The following is a 20,159-nucleotide window of genomic DNA, read 5'->3' as shown; positions in this document are numbered from 1 at the left end:
AGCTGATATGTTCTATGCAATTACGTATGCCAATGTCCTTTGCTTTCCTTTGATTTCTGTCCACAACATCCAAACAATTCCATGTGTCTCCTTGCGTACCAAGCCTCCCCCGACCTCATTCTGAACCCACAGAGACACTGCCATAAGTGACCCCGCTGTGACTCTCAACTGTGCCCCCTGCATTCAACTGCACCACCTCGGAAATCAAACAGCCCGTTGAGGACAACGCCACTTCAGAGGAGCTTCACATGATCCTCCCATCTATCTGAGCACTCACAGAATGTTGAATGTGACCGAAAAGTACAGACATTTCTATTAAGTGCCCCCCAGTGGCAAGTCCACTCTTGTTCCTATAATTTGGGGTGGACCACATATTACAAACACCTTATAACACCTATAATTTAATGCAAATTCATCTGGACAACAGTAACATCTATGTGAGAATGCTGTTCATTGACTTCGGTTCAGCATTCAACACCATCATCCCCTCTGGTCTGATCACCAAACTCAGCAACCTTGGCATCAACACCTCCCTCTGCCACTGGATACTGGACTTTCTAACCAATAGACCCCAATCTGTTCGGTTAGACAACCACACCTCCTTAAGTCTAACCCTGAACACCGGTGTCCCACAGGGCTGTGTGCTGAGCCCCCTCCTCTACTCCCTCTTCATCCACGATTGCACACCTGTACATGGTTCCAACACCATCATCAAGTTTGTGGACGACACATGATGATTGGCCTCATCAGTGACAACGATGAGTCAGACTACAGGGAGGAGGTCCGGCACCTGGTGACCTGGTGCGCCAATTTGTATGCAACTAAATCCTGCAGTTTTCAGTAGCTTTTTGTAAAACAGTATTTATATCAATTGTTTGGAACCAGTGAAGATATTAACAAAAGTCTACAAGTTTTTTGCAGGTTGTTATAATATAACAGAATATTACATAACAATCTAGGAGGGACAGCATTAAAGCAATAAAGCAAAATTAAGCAACAGCCCTATTTCTACAAGCAGGTAAGGTTGTGGGTGATGAATAAGCATGTGAACATCTAGATGTACACCTATAAAAGTTCTAGAAATAAAACTTTGCAACATTAGGTATAAAGACTTAAAGACATCCAATTTCAAAACTTGTGAATTTATGTGCCACATGATAGAACCTTGTTTTATAATCTTTTTATGGTCGTGGGACACCAGAGGCACTGATTTATCGGGCATGCACTGATGGTCGTCTATGTTCTCATCATTTACTGGATGAGTGGAGTTGGACAGAAAATCTACCAAAATCTCAGTGCAGTCCTTTAACAAGACAGAAACAGCTCTCAAGAAATAATATCAGGAGCAGAGTCCTGGTACATCTTGAGTTATGAGTCCAGCCTGCCTGCCTCTACACACAGACTATTTTAGACCTTCACTGGCTGGCAGGAGAATAGAGAGCGGCCGGTGTCTGGAGGTGAACAGAGAAATTGGATGTCTGCTTGGTTGACTACCATGTCTGTTCAGGGACAGGTGTTACAGTTACATGAGAACCAAATAGGGTCTGAAATGCAAATAATGACACAAGTTGTCGAGTATGCCAGACTATTACTTCATATTTCCAGCAATAACAGCACAATCCCTGCATAACATCACAGCTAGCACATAAACAAAGTATACCTTGTGAGTGATTTTGGTGTGTGTGTGTGTGTGTGTGTGTGTGTGTGTGTGTGTGTGTGTGTGTGTGTGTGTGTGTGTGTGTGTGTGTGTGTGTGTGAGGAAATCAGCGACACCAAACCTTGTGCAGATTCCCCTTGGAGTCTCCCAGGAAGGCGATTGTATGTCCCACCCTCACGCTGACGGCCACGGCAGTGAGACGGGCTGACGGGCTGTCTAGTATGGTCTCTGCCTCTACCGCCATCCTGCTGGCCATTGGGCTGGGGGTGTGATCAGAGCCGCAGGGGTAGGCTTCCAGAGTGTTCTAATAGTGGGGACACAGCACAAGACAGTCAGTGTGTGTCATGTTCAGGTAACAAGCGGGTTGAGACCAAAAAATAAATAACACTGCTTGTTTTGTGCTACTAGAATTACCACCCCGCAGTTGTATGCCTCTGACAACCGGTCAAGCTGCAGTTTATATCCATGTCTGTCCACAACGCCACAGTTAGAAAGGCTTTAGTTAACAGATGCACACACAGAGAGCTCTCCAACATCACAAACCAACAGGTACGTCTGAAATGAGGGGGTCATTTGGGTTCACTGGTAATACTAGTCCCATGCAAATAGGGCTATTGTTGTACCCCAATAAACATCTTTGTGACATTCTGTCATAATTGCCACATCAATTCTTGAGTGATGGCCAAAAACCAAATTCTAAATCAGTTCATCCTTGAGTCCCAGTGGACACGTGCATATCTGAAGAAATTCCCTCGAGATATTGTGTTCACAAGCATGAGAAGGATGAATGGACAACCTGAAAACCAAAAAGTCATGCCAGCATGGAGGCATAAAAAGTTATATTTGTTATTCATTTCTCAGCAAGTAAGCCAGTTACCAAAAATAAAGCAGTAGTGTTCCTATTGTGGTAAGAAGTAAAATCCCAGCAGGATTTATTATGGAGGAGTTGGGGTTCGGGAACAAGCTATCACTGGATTCCAGCGACTTCTAAACTCTGTGCTTTAAAGCTTATGGGCTATTTGTTTTTACTTCCACAGTCTGGCAGTGGGGAGTCTTTGCTCTGGCTGCACGGTTGTTGTTTTGTGTTCCAGGCAATTTATTTTTTGATGAGAAGGTTTGAAAGCGGGGTCATTGCTTCATCATTGGTAGTCTTAACAATAGGAAGTAGAGGCAATGAACCTGAGAGCTCTGCCTGCTGAGGACTTCTTGTTTTGATGGATTGCATGCAGTTGGCTGGTGTGTTGTTATGAATGGACTCCTTATTCGGCCTGCTATTACAAAACAGAGATTGCTGATATACCAGCATTGCTGAACTTCCATCACATACATACTTTCCTGATTACCCCACGACTGCCAGCTTTAAACTTGGTTGTAGTAACATAACTATAGAGTGTCCAAACAGCTATATATAGGCCTCAGTGAGTATTGATTAAGTTAACCATGGGGAGTGAAGGAGAGTTTAGACTGCCTGTTTTGTCCACATCATGAGAACCCAACCATTAGAGGAAAACAAGCAGGGGTGACTGCGTGCTAAGAATAGCCCCAAACGACATTATGACTCCTGAAATAGTTATGAAGTTATGACGTCCAGTCTAGGAACAAGGCCTGGAAGCCTAAAGGCTGGTGTGTCACTGACTGCCCTGGCCCATGGATGCCCATAGTGGATGATTACACCATAATGACACAGGCTGCAGAGCACTGGGCGGGCTGCAATCATCTGGACATTTAGCTGTTAACACTGAGGGCAGTAATAACCACGTGGGAGTGAGAGAAAACATTGCAAAAGTTGCATTTCGGCTCCTAATGTTCAGTAGAAGTCCTGATAGTCCTAAAGTCAGTAACAAAGCGTGTCCCCCACAGCTTAGAGCTTGCGTGAGAGTCCGTCCCTGGTGCAGATGGACTGTCGTGGCAAAGACTGAACAGGGAAGAAGCTGCTTTGGTGTTGTTTGTGTACAGGGATCCAATTGAGATTTGACATCTTGATGACACCGTAAATCTCTTTTCAGCTCCAAATCTCTCATCACTGTCCCCTTCTAGCCATATGGTGTACTTTGGCTCCGCCTTTTTTTTACCTTCACTTCACAAAGGCAAATATTCATATATGTCCCGCCCACTCCCACCCTAAATGTTCTTTCACTTTGCTTCTGCTCCCCTGTGCATCTCTATTCTTTTTCTCCTCCAGAGCGTCGTGTCTGCCTCGTGTTTCTTTATCCGTCCTTGTCAGGCCTCGTTAAACATTACCCCCCAACCCCACCCCACTAAGTACAGCTAATGCCGCAGATCGATCCCTCCCTGACCAGCAATTCTATTAAATTACACTGCCCGCGCTGCCGTCTCCCCTCGAGCCAATCTGTTGTACGCGTCTGCACGGGTTGAGGGGTCGGTGCTGCTCTGCGTCCTCAACACAGGAGGAAGCGATAATGGAGGAGGATAGCCCCAGAATGTCCATCCAAACACACACACATGAATACACCACATAAAGTTAGGCTTTCCAGAGATGGTGTTATGAGAGGGCCAATCTAATTCAATCCCTCCTCCACAGCATTACATCTGCCTATTACAAAAAATATCAAATCTAATTTCATCTCATACAAAGGTCACTTTGCTGGAGTAGGACGGCCCTGGACAGCTTCAGATTCATGGCACCAGCTTTGGCAGATGAAAGCCTTTATTCAGTATAGTCATCACAGGAAAACAAATTAGTCCTCTAAAAAGAAAGAAAATTGGAGAGCATGTTCTTCTGTAAACAGAACAATGAAAAAATGAAAACAAGGAGGAGAATGTCAAATATACTGCGTTATTTAGTGACTTGTTCACAGTGTCTGCCTTATGTAAAAAGAAAACATACTCCAATATAAAACACTGAGGGGGAGGAGGAAACACTCTCATACAATACAAGGCCATTTTTATTCTTCTTATTCTTATTCTTATAGGCACTCATTCTTAGCATGACACACAAACATACAATTACACACACTGACACATGGGAGTGCAGCGGTGTAACTGCTATCGGTTCAGTATGTTGCCCACTGTGCGGTTACACTGGAGAAAGTGACCGTAAGTGCCTCGCACAAGTGAATCTCAAGTGAGGGGAAGTTACTGAGGGCGGGGGAATGATTCAGGATCAGAATCACAGACTGGACATGAAAACTATTAGGGTTGTCAGTTTGTATTGAAAATTAAAACTACTATTCATTAATATTTAACAAATATTAATATTTATGATTTTTCTGAATTCAAAAGCCTATAAGCACAACATGCTGTGTCTTGTGCTACAGCAGGGAAGTCACTCTGACCCACTGCATGTCCTGTTGCCGTGTCAATAAGCTAGCGTATTGTTGCTCTCTTCACTAATGCAATACAGACAAAACTAGCAAGCAATGTTAAATGAATAATCCAAAATAATATTTCTGCAGTGGTTGATTATAGATGTGGGCCAGCTAACCTGAAACAAAAATAGTTCAATTGCAATTGCTAAATCTGGCAATACCAGAACATCTTAGCATCTTATTTCGACTCTAAAAGGTTGCTAAATTGATCACAAATACAGCGTGTCAGGATCCGAGTGCCTAGCCTGAAATGTGATGAAATGAAATATGAAGGGGGCGTGTCACAACACTTAAGTTTAAATACATTTCCATTCATACTTTCTTACTTTAATCAATGTTTTTTGTCCTTTCCCCTTATTTCCAGTCTGTGCTGCATGAGTCTCTAATCACAGGAGGTTATTTAAGAAAATGTGGGACTCTGCTCAGTTTGACTCTGATGAAGACAAATCTGGGGTTGAAATATCAGTCATTCAATAAAGTTTGTTCCAGTATACTTTGGACCCCAAAAGCTGAAGCCATTTGCTGCTTTTTAAAGGTGACATAGTTTATAATTAGGCTACATGGGTAGCATTCTAATAGATTTGAACCAATCATAGTAGTACTAATTATAGTAGTGTTAATTTGTTCACACTTGATTTTTTGTGACAAGTGACAGCCCTGATAAATGTAAAACAGGTAAGCACAGAAACAAGGAATCAGTCTGTTGAACTCACCTCTGGCAGGTTGGCACAGTTGGATTTGACTTCGTACTCTATGTACGCTGCCTCCACTCCTGCCTCTTTACCCATCTGAGTGTAGCACAGGTCTCTGGTGGAGTTAATCCTGCGGTCCACATCTTCGAGGTTAAACATGCAGAGGGCCGAGTCCTCGCTGGGCCGAGTCGATGAAGCCAAACGAGTGGAGAAGACACCAAGAAGAGTTTCTGAGCCTTGGGTCACCACACCGTCCTTGGTGAGCCCAAGCTGGACAGCTTGCAAGAGGTTGTAGATTTTCCCTGCCCTGGAACGGCATGTCAAGGGTACTTCCACGTAGGAGTAATAGGCCTGGTCATCCAAACAAACACGAGAGATGTAGGTGCGATACTCTCGTGACTGTGACTTTAGATCCCGCCGGTAGAAGAGGAAGTATACATGCTGACGGTGGGCGAAAGATGCAACAAAATGATGGTCGTATTCTGAGAGACGGCCAGCCACAGCCAACTTGGCAGTCTCCTCATAAGAAAAGACAGGGTCCTGTGCAAGGTTTCGTGTGGAAATAGGTGGGTGGCTGCTGGTGTAACCCCGCCCCACAAACAATACTGGCTGCCTGTCAGGATGAGAGCGAACCACAAGTCCCACCGTGCTAACATTGGGGTGGTTAGCTGCGACATATTGAGTATCCACTGGCCTCTCTGTGGAGAAGAGTACCACATTCACAGAATCCAGACTACGTTTCTGGCAAATTCCTTGGTTGACGCTCCCGCAGGTAATAAGCTCCATTGAATAAGGGTCGACCAGCAGGAGCTTGTTGTGGTTGCTGGTGGCCTTAGCCTGAGGGCAGTTGCTCTCAGTTACAGGAGGTAAGCACTCCCGGCTGTCTGTGACAGGTCCAGTGTCATCCTGGAGTTCAGGTTGGAGGAATCGATCCAGCTGGAACAGGTGATCCCGGGCCCCGACATAGACCCGACTCACACTGGGGTCAGGATGCAGGGCCAAGTGCTCGAACAGAGTGTCATTCCGGACAAAGGTGGGATAAAGCCTCAGGGGGAAGGAGTGTGATGCTTGGACAACACCCCTAAGTAATGAGGGGAAGGGCCAGCCAATGGCTAGCAGCAGGACAGACAGCAGTGTTTGGACTGCTAACACTGAAAGACGACGCACCATCCCCGGAGGCATGGCAGCAGAGCTGAGGGAAAGAAGACAGGACAGGTTGTTAGAAAGTATGTCTTTATTCAGTAGAAAAGGGTTTTTTCATAAATAATAAATAAATTCATTATTTTTGGTAAATGGACCTGTACTTGTAAAGTGCCTTTCTAGTCTTCCGACCACTCAAAGCGCTTTTACACTACGTGCCACATTCACCCTTTCACACACATTCACTCAGTGATGCAAAGCCCATCAAACAGAAACTAACTCATTCAAACACATTCACACACCGATGCACAGTTCAGTATCTTGCTCAAGGACACTTCAACGCGTGGCGGGAGGAGCCGGGGATCGAACCAACAACCTTCCGATTAGTGGACGACGAACTCTGCCTCTGAGCCACAGCCGCCCCTTTTTTTATGTATATAAATAGTTTATTGTCTGCACTGTACTGTACATACCATAGTAGAGATGGTGAAATGGTTTTTAGTTTTTAATTCAGACCATTTCAAGTAAATTATTAAAACTGATTCCCAAGCATGGAGCAGACCAGTACCAGGCCACAGAACATTTGTTTCCAGTAGGGGCAATATGGCGATACCATATGTATCACAATACAGGGGTTGCAATTTAATATATTACGATTCTCTAAGCAAGGCGATATATTGCTATTAAAAAAAATCTAATTTCTAAAAGTGTGACACCATATGCATAAAATCAGAATTCTGAATCTAAGTTGTACTGTACTCTTGTACGTCAACAACATACAACACCACATTGCAGAAACAGTCAAACTAGGCGAGATATGGCAAAAAAATTGACATATTCATTGGTTTGTCAGGGATGAAACAAGCATTTTCTCACCCTCGACACCCAACGTCTGTCAATCAGGACGTTATCCGGCTGATAACATCTGGTTTAATCCCAGCACTAAGTAAAACACAAGCTGCAGCGCAAGTAGGACAGATGAACGCCCTTAACTGTGATATTTAAAACTCAACGGATAGATAGAGTTTGTAATAATGTAGCCAGTAAAAACAAAAAACTCATGGCTGGGGAACCCAGCTTTAGAAGCCGCATAAGGACCAGTGGGAAACCCAAAGAGGAACTGTATCGGGCAGGGGTTCCAAAACCTTTTCATCTCAAGGATGCCCACGATAGATTATGTCTTAAGGAATCCTCTCTGAGTATTTTTTAATTTTTAGGTTCACTGTGGTTTAAGATCACTATAAACTACAATGAAAATGGCCAATCCTCTCTTTCTTTTCTGCCAAATGGAATAAAAGTAAAAATATTCTCTTCCTTGTTTTGTTGGTCACCCCCCTACAATCAACTCTGGGTCCCCCTGACAGTCCCTGACCACAGTTGGAAAACCATAGGTATAGGGTATACAGTTCAGTTCCTATAGTACACTGTAATATAACAGTATATGGGCCAAGCAAACTGATCCCACAACCCATTATGTTGCACTGAGTAAAAGAGGGTGCAAAGAAGTCTGTTTTTTCTGCAGATAACCATATCAGGACAACTAATAAAACTATTGTTAGATAATAAAACATTAATCACTTCTATTTTAATCTATGACTATACTAAGAATCATTCAGCAGTTTAAACAACCCCAGGAGGACTCCTTCAGCATAATAAACTGTGACATCCTCACCATTTGTTTCCAGTGGTGTTTCACAGAGGCATGTCACCTCTTGACCTCCCAGCAGCTCGGGTTTAAAAGCACATCCTCCTGGACACAACCTGCAACACAAAAGGAAAGAGAAGATACATCAGTACACTATGACACCTAGAGTGATTTATGCAGCAAATACAGAGATGACAAACCTCCGCCTAAAGGACATTACTGCAGACCAACAACACGCTCTGACAACTTGTATTTTTTGGCATCACTGCAGTCCATTAAAAGTCGTGGGAAGCTCATACCCATTGAAATTCCTGTCAGACCTGTGTCTGACTGGCTACATCCGTTTTTTGGGAGTAAAAAAGCCCTCAGCAGAGGCCAAGTCAAGTAGTGTCAGTCCAAGAGGGCTTTCAGTGCCACACACACTCTGCCCCACTATACAATCCTCCCTCATTGCTAGGATACAAGGTACAAAACCCTTTGGTTTCACAGTCCCTGCCAGAAAAACAAGCTGCTGTGAGGTAAAAGAAGATGGCATGAGAACCTTGAGAGGGATAGCATTCCCTTGTTTTGGCACCTGAATCTGTGGTTTCACACTTACTTTGAGAAATACTGTAACGTCTCTTCAGGTTATGACTGCTAAATTATACTCAGTTCTCCATTTCATTCCATATACAGTATATCCTACTCTTTCCTGCTCAATATCTCCCTCCTCTTTCTATCAACCTCTCCTCCTCCATCGCCTCCCAACACTCCATCACTTGCAAAGAAGCAGGATTATCTCTTACGGGTTTAGGCGGATCTCCAGTGGACTTATCCAAAGGGAAGGTTGGAAAAAAAGACGAAGACAGACTGAAAAAGACACTATTCACCTCACTGAACAGGCCGATCCTCATCCAGTGTACACACACACACACACACACACACACACACACACACACACACACACACACACACACACACACACACACACACACACACACACACACACACACACACACACACACACACACACACACACACACACACACACACACACACCTCTTTCCCTGCCACAGTAGGAGCACTAGAAAGCTTGCTTTGTTGGTGGCAATCTCCTGTGTGTGGGAATGAGGGTAAAGGCCTGGCAACAGGCCAAAGATGGAAAGAAAGGATACAAAAAAAAACTACTGGAGCACAATAATTATGATCACTGTTATCGATATCATTTCAACCAAATGCTACTCGGCAGGAAATTCCCTGCAAATACTTTTTTTTCACTCAATGGCATGCTCATGTAGAACTACCTTCAGTTCCAACACAAGCAGAGGGCCCTGTGCAAGCAGACTGACTGAAGCCTCTGTGACCGACCTCAAAATCATCAGATCTAAACCAAAAGACAGATTTTGTCCTTTGACCCCTGGGGGTGGGGAGAGCCAGTTTTCAATACTTGGTTCAAAGCTGCAACTCTGAGGCTAAAGAGCCTGAACTCTGCAGTCAGCATGTCACGACTCTCTGGTGGAAAAAGCGCTTTACAGCCCTGTGCAGATAATCCTGAGAAAGCAGCGGTCCGGAGCCTAACGGAGCACAGGCAGGAATGACTGGCATGTTAACTCGTAGAAACACTAGTTCAACAAATACAGCACTTCTCCTGTTTCCTCCTCTAGCCGACAGCTTCTGCAAGCTTCATGTATAATACTCCATCGTGGGTGACAATGTCCGATTTGAGCACAGGGTTGTCGTATCCAATATCTCTCAAAATTTGTAGGCTGTCATCCATTCATCCAAGATTAACAGGCAAGTCAGGTCCTCATCTATCTTAATTTGCTGAAAGCTGCAAATCAAATAGCCAAAAACTACAGTAAACTGGGCTGCCGTCACTCCGGGCCAACCTCATTTGGAAGAGGTTTCCCTTTCCTGCAGTGAATAATCCAATCAGACTCAACTTCATTCAGAGTTTGAGACACATGAGAACAAGAGAATGGACTTTGATTCAATTCTCTCACGTTAAAAATCACATTTCGCCTCAGAGTGGAAGTCTTTTTTTGGGGGGTGACTTCAGCAAGCCAAAAGGTATAAGTCTGATGAGAAGAGAGAGAGGAAATGTTTGCCTGTAATTGCTTTATCTTTACTTCTAGGTAATGGACTCCAATGTGTTCCAGCACTGGCTGCAGAAATAGTAACTTAACTCAGTTCATATGATAGGATATAGTGTGTATTCCAAGAAAATACACAGGACAGTTTGACAAATAAAACTTGATATATGAAGAAGGCACATGAAATAAAGCTGGTACATTAGGTCAGGACACATTTCAAGATAAGTGACACTATAACTCCTGATGAAAAAGCTGAATGCGAGCATTAGTCCACCCTGCTGTGTGCCACAAATGCACTTTATTATGCTATGCATCCTTATCAGTAGTCAACACAATGTTTTTTACAAACAGAAAGGCATCGTGTCCATCAACAAACTGCAATGTAGTTCTCCTGGGAGGTTGCTGACACTTTGCTCAATGCAGTGGGATTCTTATCACATGGGATATGCTAAAAACAAACGTGTTCTAAGGCTTTGTTCAGACAGACATTAACACTATGTGAAAAAAAATGCAGCCCCCTCTTTAATTTCAATGACACCAGCTCACTGCAGCACTGTGTTGGAACAGCATATAATTCTAGGGGTAGAATTGCACACTGCGCCAACACACACCCTGTTTACCTGGAAGTTATAGCAGCTAGACACTTGAAACCAACTGTTACCTGAATAAAATGACAGATTTCTCTGGGTTCGAACATTGTGGGAAACATTTGGAATAAGGTAAGTACACAACTCAACTACGTAAAGAATATAGCTCTAGAGTTTATAGAAATTTTAATGTGGATATGTTACATATTATAGCTAATAATATATAGGGATGCACGATAATTATCGCGGTAGGTAAATTATCAGCCAATAGAGAGAAATTTAGATTATTCTGAATTATCAGGATAATTAAGTTACAGATGATAAATGATGGGTCCATAATAATAGATTTCTTTATACACTCAAATATTAATGTTGGTACCTGCCTTAAAAATCCAGCAGTGACGGGCTACAGTGTGGTATGACTGGTTCAGGGAGACACTGTGGTGGGATTGGTGGGGTAGTGCTGAATCATCTAGACCTTCTAAGGTTGATGTGTTATATATAAATTCACCAACCATGTTGCTCCCCTTGCCCTTGCCCTTGCCCTTGCCCTGACAGAGTTCAGCTGGTAGCCAAAGATCCGTTCAGTCATTCAAATTACTGATTGGTTCATGTTGAAGAAGGCGGGGCCATGCCAGACTGATGGATCATGGGAGGATGGTTTCAACAAAGCTTTGAGACTGGACCAGTATTACAAAGGAAGGATTAAGTGTAAATGCACTTCTTAACTTGTACTAATGTACTGTTCAGAGGACAGGTAGTCGAGGGGATCGTATCAGGCTGACAGAGCAGCAGGGTAGAAACCCTATACGACAAACTAAAGTCCACCAAACTCAACCCAGCACAAATGAACCGGACTGGGGCCGGAGCTGCAGCCCAAAGACTCCCCGGCACAACGAAGCATTCCTGAGAGGCACATTCAATTGAGCCATCATCCGCTTCATTGAGTCCAGCCTTTCATTCATTTTCAATTCAACTATCCTACATTCTGCAGGAGACAGAGGGGGACAATAGCGGGGAGGGGGGACGAAGCATATCTGAAGTGAAAAAGCTGGCAGAGTGACATTAGTGGACAGAAACGGGGTTACAGGAAGATAATGGTGAAAGGGGAAGACGGGGTGAGACAGGGAAGGGTTGGGGACGGTGAGGGGAAATCGGCACAAACAAGTGCTTGCAAGCCTCAGTGCTCGCTCAGAACTGATGGAATGTGACTAATGATAATAAGCTAGAGAGAGAGAGCGAGGGGGGGAGAGAGAGGGAGGAAGACAGAGAGAGAGAGAGAGAGCCAGCGAGCCAGCGAGAGAGAGAGAGGAGGTGGCCATTAATTATAGTGCCTACCCATAATGCCCCATTCAACACCCACTCATTGGCAGAACAAGGAGGAGGGGAAATAAAGCAAGTTTCTAATTAGTGACATGATTGTAAGCATAAACACACCAACGTGCGCACTCTCTCTCTCTCTCTCTCTCTCTCTCTCTCACACACACACACACATAATGAGAAGTCCTCCTCTGTACACTTTAAACAAATAACCCCCCCACCCCCACCCCCCCCCCCCACACACACACACACACACACACACACACACACACACACACACACACACACACACACACACACACACACACACACACACACACACACACACACACACACACACACACACACACACACACACACACACAGGGGAATAGTGGGACTCAGCAAGGCCTTGAGTGAACGCAGCCATCTGCAATCAGTCACTGCCTTTACATCAACAAACAGTGTTTACAAAGGATGCTTTAGTGGCTGTGAGAGCCCGTGGTGTTCAATTACACAAACACTAGCCGTCAACATCCTCCTCCTGCTTCTCCACAACGCAACTGTTACTGCTGTGATATAAGAGCTCTGTAAACCATTAGGGATACTTCGGAACACCTAGCAGGAAGGACACTGGGCCTGCAAATGTTCACTATTGTCCATGTAGTCAGAACATATCAGACTACAAGAGCTTGAAGATCCCCTCCAGACATGTATTACAGCATAAACAAATGTCAACTTGGAACAGTAATATTTGTCTGATATGGTTTCCCACATAAAAAGTTTAATTTCCACATTAAAATCCACAAAAAGTTGTCTCCTCCTTCAACCTCATTAGAACTTCCAGAATCTCTGAATATGGAAATTCGAAAGTTTCTAAAGTTTCCCAGCTGGACACAAGATGTCTCCTCCTTCACTGTAAAGTCCATTCTCAGTGGATGTGCACTGGTGGCTTCAAGTTTCTACATCACACTGTACAAGTTGATAATGGACGGGACCTGGTAGGCTCCGCCCCTTAAAATCAGATTTTTCAAAGAGCACAGAGAAACTTTCCACTTTCAGCAAACAAATGTTAAAACAACTCTGCACATACATCATTCAAACAGCACACTGTCGGGACAAGGAGAAACACTGATTTCTGACAGCCGATCTTCCATTGGGCAGGGCAGAAAAGGCTCGACTGTACTGCTGTCTGCTACAGTTTCTCCCACCCTGCAGGTAGCTCTTTATAGTAACTATTAATAACAGACTGAGTCATAACATCAGAGCCCCCATATCACTCAGCCTGCTGCCAAATGCTTCCGGAGATGTTCTAGCTGCACACTGAACCTGCACAGCTGTTTATCATAAAGTGTGAGATTTCCACTTCTTATATGGTATGAAATAAGAGTGTGGGAATCCAAAGAGATGCCTTACACATCATCATGCGTTTTGAAAATCTTTCTGACCTTATGTTTTATGAGAATGATTGTCTATGTCCACTTTTAGAAAAACTGACTCAAAGGTTTAACAATACTTTTTCATTGTCTTACTAAATGAGTAGAAGTAGCAGAGGTTACAGTCCTGAGAACTCAGCTGGAGTGCTCCCTCTCAGTCGCTGCATTAGTCTGCCCACTGGCGCTGGAGCTGGACAGCCTGGCTAGCTGGCTGGCTGACAAGAAGTTATTTATAGAGAAACCCCCAACAATTGCCGCCCATCTAAAAGAACACATTCCTCCTCGGCTGATGAACTTCACAGAGAGAGAGGACGAGGAGGACGAGGAGGAGGAGGGGAATCGTTGCCCTGCGCTCTCTTCCGGAAAACGTCCTTCCAGAAATTAAGACATAAAAGTTCCTCAGCTTCCGAGATCAGGCCCTTTTAAGGGATAAAATCCCTCAGTGACATGACAGTGGGCTTTTCTGGACATGTTTCAGTGGTCAGAGGAGAGCCACTTGTCGCTGCAGAGGAGCTGGGTGGGTAAAGGAAGTTCCCATGGTTGTTAAACTTTATGGCCCTGGAGAAATCGCCCTGGGGTGACAGAGGTTGAGCCTGGATACAAGACAGGACGGATATCCGGGTCTCAGTGATCACCTCTAAGTTTGGGTGGAACTCAATAGCTTTGACCAAACGTGTGCACACATTTCCTTTTTCCTCATTATGAATCAGTGTCGCTCTCTATGTCAAAGGCTGCTTGTTCACAGGGCAGAGGTCAGATGTGTTGTCAGCAACAAAAGGACTTTTTCCTGCATGGTTTGAGTTTTTAGCTCATGTTGTTTCTTTTTATGTTGACTGTGACAGAGTTTTATTCTGGCATAATCAAAGACCCTTCTAAGTGGGCAATCACACAGAGACACACTGCTACAGGCTCAGCCTTTTTTAAAACACCTTGGTAATGCACGCTGGGGAAAAAACAGCTGGTGTGCCTGTGGAGTGGGACAGCGTGTGCAACCGATCAAATATGATTAACAGAAAAAGTGGATTCAAGCAGATGTCGAGCTCTAGATGAAAGTTGAAAATATTTTAAGTTTTCTAAAAACTACTTGAAAACGTGACGTGCAGCCAAAGAGAGGAGCCCACGGCGTACTATAGTTAAACAATGGTTTTGTTGGCGTCACGTTTTTAGCAATGTGTCTCTGTATAATAGTAATATAATAAGGCTTTCATTCAAAACAGGACATAAAATAAGACTGTAGGCTTCTAATTCAGTCAGGAAATGTAAGGCAACTACTGCGTTTGGCAGAGCTGCTAACTAAATTAGCATATGAATTCAAGGTTTATTATTTGATATTCATATGCACATTTAAGAAGGGGTTCCCACTCTTTTCAAGAAAATCATTTTCCAGGACTTTCCAGGAGGTTTTTTTTGACAATCCAGGACAACACGCTTGCCAACGGTCCTATAATTTACCAGTAGGCCTAGTATTGACACATTTGACTCAAGTTTTATTCCTCCTTCAAGTGTCTCAGGTTCATTACAGGTGATCAGTGTTTATGGGACGATCCATATTAACTCGCTTTTGTGCCACTGTTGGCTTTTCTCACCAAAGCATATATTTCCGATGCGTTCTCCAGTAAATTCACTACAGTTTACGACAACTGCAACATCGATTACTCAACAGTGAAAAGATCACTAAGTCCATGTCTGGTATCACAGCGCGACACCCGTCCTACCAGGAATTAGGTTTCAAACTAAATACACACCCAGGTTTACATAGGCGATCTGAGTGAGGGGAACATTTTCCAGGACAACGTATTATTTCCAGGATATTTATTTTAATCAATTTACAAGAGTTTCTATGACAAAAATGACAAAAGAAAGAAAAGGGAGGAAATGGGCTCCAACTCCAATCACGCTGCAATAGTCCTTTGAGTCATGTCAACATGATAAAGCGGCATGTCTGTGGTGGAATTAGATGTTAAGGGGCATAAATGAGAGCAAGTTGCGAGTCATCAGGGCTATCATAAACAGTCACAGCTGCCAGACAGGAAGCTATTAAAGTCTGTGCAGTTTATCTGGATCGTAACTCAGATGCAGACAGGTGCGGCCTGCAGCACACACATCATAAACTATCTACAGTGGCGTGAGCAATAACTTTTGAACGCACTCGAGCAGAGGAGCAATAATGCTTCAGTGTAAGTTATAACTCACATCCTCCACTCTCATGTTGTTATTCTTTGAGACAAAGTGTTGGTGGTGCCTTCATCCATTCCACACTAGAGCGCCGGAAACACCAAAACAGGTGAGAGAGACACAGTGATGAGGCAGACTGAGACATAACTTGCATTCACAATACTGAAAATATAACTTTAATACATACTGTACGCTGGAATCCTGTTCTCTGCACTCTTTCCCATAAAAGACTATCCAGTTAGAGCTAGGATGATGAGACATTTTCAAGCGTCTGTATTTTCGCTTGTGAGAAAGCATTAGTCACGACAACGTGCACAAGTCTGTTTAAAACCAAACAGATTGGGACATCTTGGTGGCCTTGCGGTTAAGAGGCATACTAAACCGAACTACAGATCAAAGCTGGATTACACACACACATAATACTGAAGTACTCTACTATCAGTAATTTCATGACGCACTTAGTCGATTAGTTGTCAACTAATAATTGTCAACTATTTTGCTAATCGAGTAATCGTTTTGAATCTTTTTTTAAGAAAATAAATATCCAAATTCTCTGATTTCAGCTTCTCAAATGAGAATATTTTCTGCTTTCTTTAGTTCTCTGGCAGTAGACTGAATATCTTTGGGTTGTGGACACAACAAAACATCACCTTGGGCTTCGGGAAACACTGATCAACATTTTTCACCATTTTATGGACCAAAAATTTGAAAATGATCATCAGATTAATCCATAATAAAACTAATCTAGTTGCAGCCCAAGTAGACACGTTCAGGTGAGAGAGTTTCTAACATACAGATGTGGCCAAACACATCACAGCACATACTGTATTTAGGTTAATCTGGAAATCACATGAAAAAAACAATAATGCAAGATTTAAAAACAAAACTGTAGTTTTACTGACTGAGGGAATTTGGCTGATGTGCAGCAAAACCAGCAGCTCATTTGAATTTATTTTAGTTTTCATTATCTATAGAATACACTGAGGTGTATCTGCCACCACAGAACTCTGTTTACAGTGAACTGTGCTGTAAACAAAACATTTAAGTCTCACAGCATGAAATCTAATTAAAAAACAACTTTAAAACAAGCCCTTTATTGAAAAATATCAGCTACTGTTTTGGCTGGTTTAAATTGAAATGTGATGATCCTTGCTATTTTCCAGAAAGTTGACAGCATTAGTTTCTCTCAATGCAGAGAACTAATACGTGTGTGTGTGTGTGTGTGTGTGTGTGTGTGTGTGTGTGTGTGTGTGTGTGTGTGTGTGTACATGGTTCTGTTCAGTGTAGGACTTGGTCACAGTTGCAGGGGCGTAGTATACACGTGCATGTGTTACACCAAAGGCAAAGTATAGAGTGCTGTGTGTGTGTGTGGTGTGTGTGTGTGTGTTGAATCCTAGTGTATAATTCCATTGCTCAGGGGAGTCACTGTGGATGGCAGCTGTCCAATGGGACACTCATATTTACACAGAATAGAAGGGTGGGGAATCACATAGACCCCCCGCCACACACACAGGTTATCATTACCAACTTAACACTGAGACACACTCTGGACACTGTATTTAACTGCTCCAGGGTCTGAGTAGTTCAAGGGATAACCATCACTCCCACAGACAGCAGAAAGAACAACATGATCAGGTGAGAGGGTTATTAGACAGAGGAGGAGCCTTGAGGTCAAACAATGAGCCATAACAGTGAGAATGGGCTCTGAGGAGAGGAAGGAATAGGTGATGGAGAGCAACAAGTAACATTAGAGAAGGGGGATTGTAAGAAGAGGGGGACAAATCTTATTGATATGTGACACCAATACAATAAACTGCAAAAACGTATGAAAATAAGTGTTTGTCCACCTCCAGCAGGAGGCGCTGAGCATGTCTCCAGCTAAGACCTCATGCAGGACCGCAGTACTATGGTAGAAGTGAGTGAAGTCATTGCAGTGAATAGCTCCGCTGTTCCACCAGGAGCTCCGGTGGGCAGGACAGCAGTTATCCTGAGGCAAATTAGCCAAACACAACCTTTGACATTGGTCTTCTGTGTCCTGCCAGCTCTGGCCCCGCCTGCAGCAGGACACATTGAGTGTGTGGCTACAGGCCTTGTTGGGACCCAGTGGGATTCCCTGCTGTCAGCCATCTTGTGCCCACAGGCTGTGTGTTTTGAGTGGACGTCGAGGACCGGTTGGCTGGTATATGCTGCAGACAGCTCTGCAGCTCTTTGCTGTTTTTGTTTCTTCACTTTCTCTTAGTGGAAGAAAATCCCTTCTCTGTTTAAACCAACAAATAGGTTTATATGTGAAGTGGTAATTGTTGGGAAAGATGAATGGTAAATGGCTTCGCAAATGAATGTTGCTCGCTCTCTCTCTGCTTCACATTCAACATTAGTGGGAATGTTCTATATTTTATGCTGGTTGACTTTTCCAAAAACAGTTTTGAACTGTCGGTAATTAAATAAAATGTCAATTTCAAAGGTTTGACTACAATCTACTTAATATTTATTTCGGCCTGCTTGAGGTATTTTTAAGTTGTTTAATGTATTGTATGCTTATTGTTGCTCAAAAACAATCTTTGTTAACTTAAATGAGTGTCATGTATCACATTACAAGCCAAAAACCATTCTGCAAAATTCCACATTTTTATTCTGGATCAAAAGTAAATAAACAGCCCAGTCTCCACCCCAAACAACCACCCCACCCCACACACTCACCAGTGAGGCAAAGCCAAACACACACAACAAGTTCAGACGCCAAGATACTTCACAGTGGCACCAGGAGCGGGACACCCACAACCTTCCGATTGAGGAACTGACCTCTCTGCCTCTGACCAAGCCGCCAAGTAAAAAAAAACTGCACATTCCTTTTGGGTCTGACACTGTTCTGACAACAGGAAACCACCCATCTTAATGGAAGAAATCAGGGTGAAAGTTCTCTTACATGTCCTGTGTGTAACATTTAGGAGGACCTATTGGCAGATATTGAATACATTATTAAATAGGCCTGTTTTCATTCATGTATAATCACCTGAACGCCATGGTTCGCCTTCCGTGGAGGCTGCAATGTTGAACCGCCTACAGTAGCCACACAGGCCACAATTTTGTGGCCATTGTAGTTTCTCCCTCACACTTGGAAAGGGAGGGTGAAGCGAGTGAGTTGAAATCTGCAACTACAGCGCTAGATAAACTAAATCCTACACACTGGTCCTTTAAATTGTTTTCTCTTCCAGGTACTACTGGATGAAATCTACAACAGTGAGCCTTACAGATGCTTTAAATTCCGCAGCGTTATTTCTAGCCGCACACCATATAAATCAATACATGACACATCTCCCAAGAGAAAAACTGAACACACAGAGGCCAGTTAGCAAACACCCAGACAGATAAGGGAAGTGATCATTTTGACTTTATGGCTTTTAGATGCAACAGAAGCTACATTCTGTCTGCTCCACTGGACTGTGATATCAGCTGTAATCATTCTCATATAAACAGTACAAAGTCACTGTCTAGCACTAACTGGCTGGGAAGGGTAAAAAAATAAATAAATAAGCAGGAGTCAATGTGTGTGCATGTGCAAATTCGTGTTTTCATGAGGCAATGCCTTCACAGGCAAATTATAGCTTGTGTTTTGACATGCTGATTATGGCGGGGAGAACTATGCACACATTATCAGAAGAATGCAGAAGCTCCTCGGACAGAGGGGAAAAGTAGACAAGAGCTATTTTTTCCTGTCCGCTCATTTTCATCACCAAGTTACACAGCTCAGCAGCAGTAATGGACCTACAGTGTAAAAGAAAAGGGAGCTATTGCTGCCTCAATATGCAGTTGGAAATGCAGCACTTAAGAGTGAACACACAGGACTGAGAAAGTAGGAACTTTCTGACACACAAGATGCTGAGTCGTGATGGTTAATGGGTGAAAAGCACTGAAGCCAAAGTTAGTGCAACAATGACTAAATTATTCAGCAAGTCATCACAGCACATGACGCACATTTCTTTTTTTTTTTAAAGTATTTTTTTGTCTTTTATTGCCTTTATTTGATAGGACAGCTGAAGACAGACAGGAAAGGGGGGCAGAGAGAGAGGGGATGACACGCAGCAAGGGACTGCAGCTCGGATTCGAATAAACTGCCACTGTATTTCTCA

General features: G+C 43.4%; 1 protein-coding gene across 2 annotated transcripts in view; it reads right to left on the bottom strand.

The window, feature by feature from the left end:
• plxnb1b (plexin b1b) overlaps positions 1 to 20,159 on the bottom strand; it is a 108,926-nt gene that overhangs the window by 36,528 nt on the left and 52,239 nt on the right. For both annotated transcript variants that reach the window (XM_051414891.1, XM_051414892.1), the window contains exons 4-6: positions 8,491 to 8,579; positions 5,700 to 6,870; positions 1,779 to 1,961 (exon numbers count right to left, since the gene is read on the bottom strand). In XM_051414891.1, coding sequence (XP_051270851.1) covers positions 1,779 to 1,961; positions 5,700 to 6,860 — 1,344 coding nt within the window. In that variant the 5' untranslated portion in view covers positions 6,861 to 6,870; positions 8,491 to 8,579. The remainder of the gene's footprint in view (positions 1 to 1,778; positions 1,962 to 5,699; positions 6,871 to 8,490; positions 8,580 to 20,159) is intronic.

Source organism: Dicentrarchus labrax, unplaced genomic scaffold (assembly GCF_905237075.1).
Source record: "Dicentrarchus labrax unplaced genomic scaffold, dlabrax2021, whole genome shotgun sequence".
NCBI classification, from domain to species: Eukaryota; Metazoa; Chordata; class Actinopteri; family Moronidae; genus Dicentrarchus; species Dicentrarchus labrax.
The sequence above is the reverse complement of the archived record's forward strand: the minus strand, read 5'-3'. Positions and strand labels throughout refer to the sequence as shown.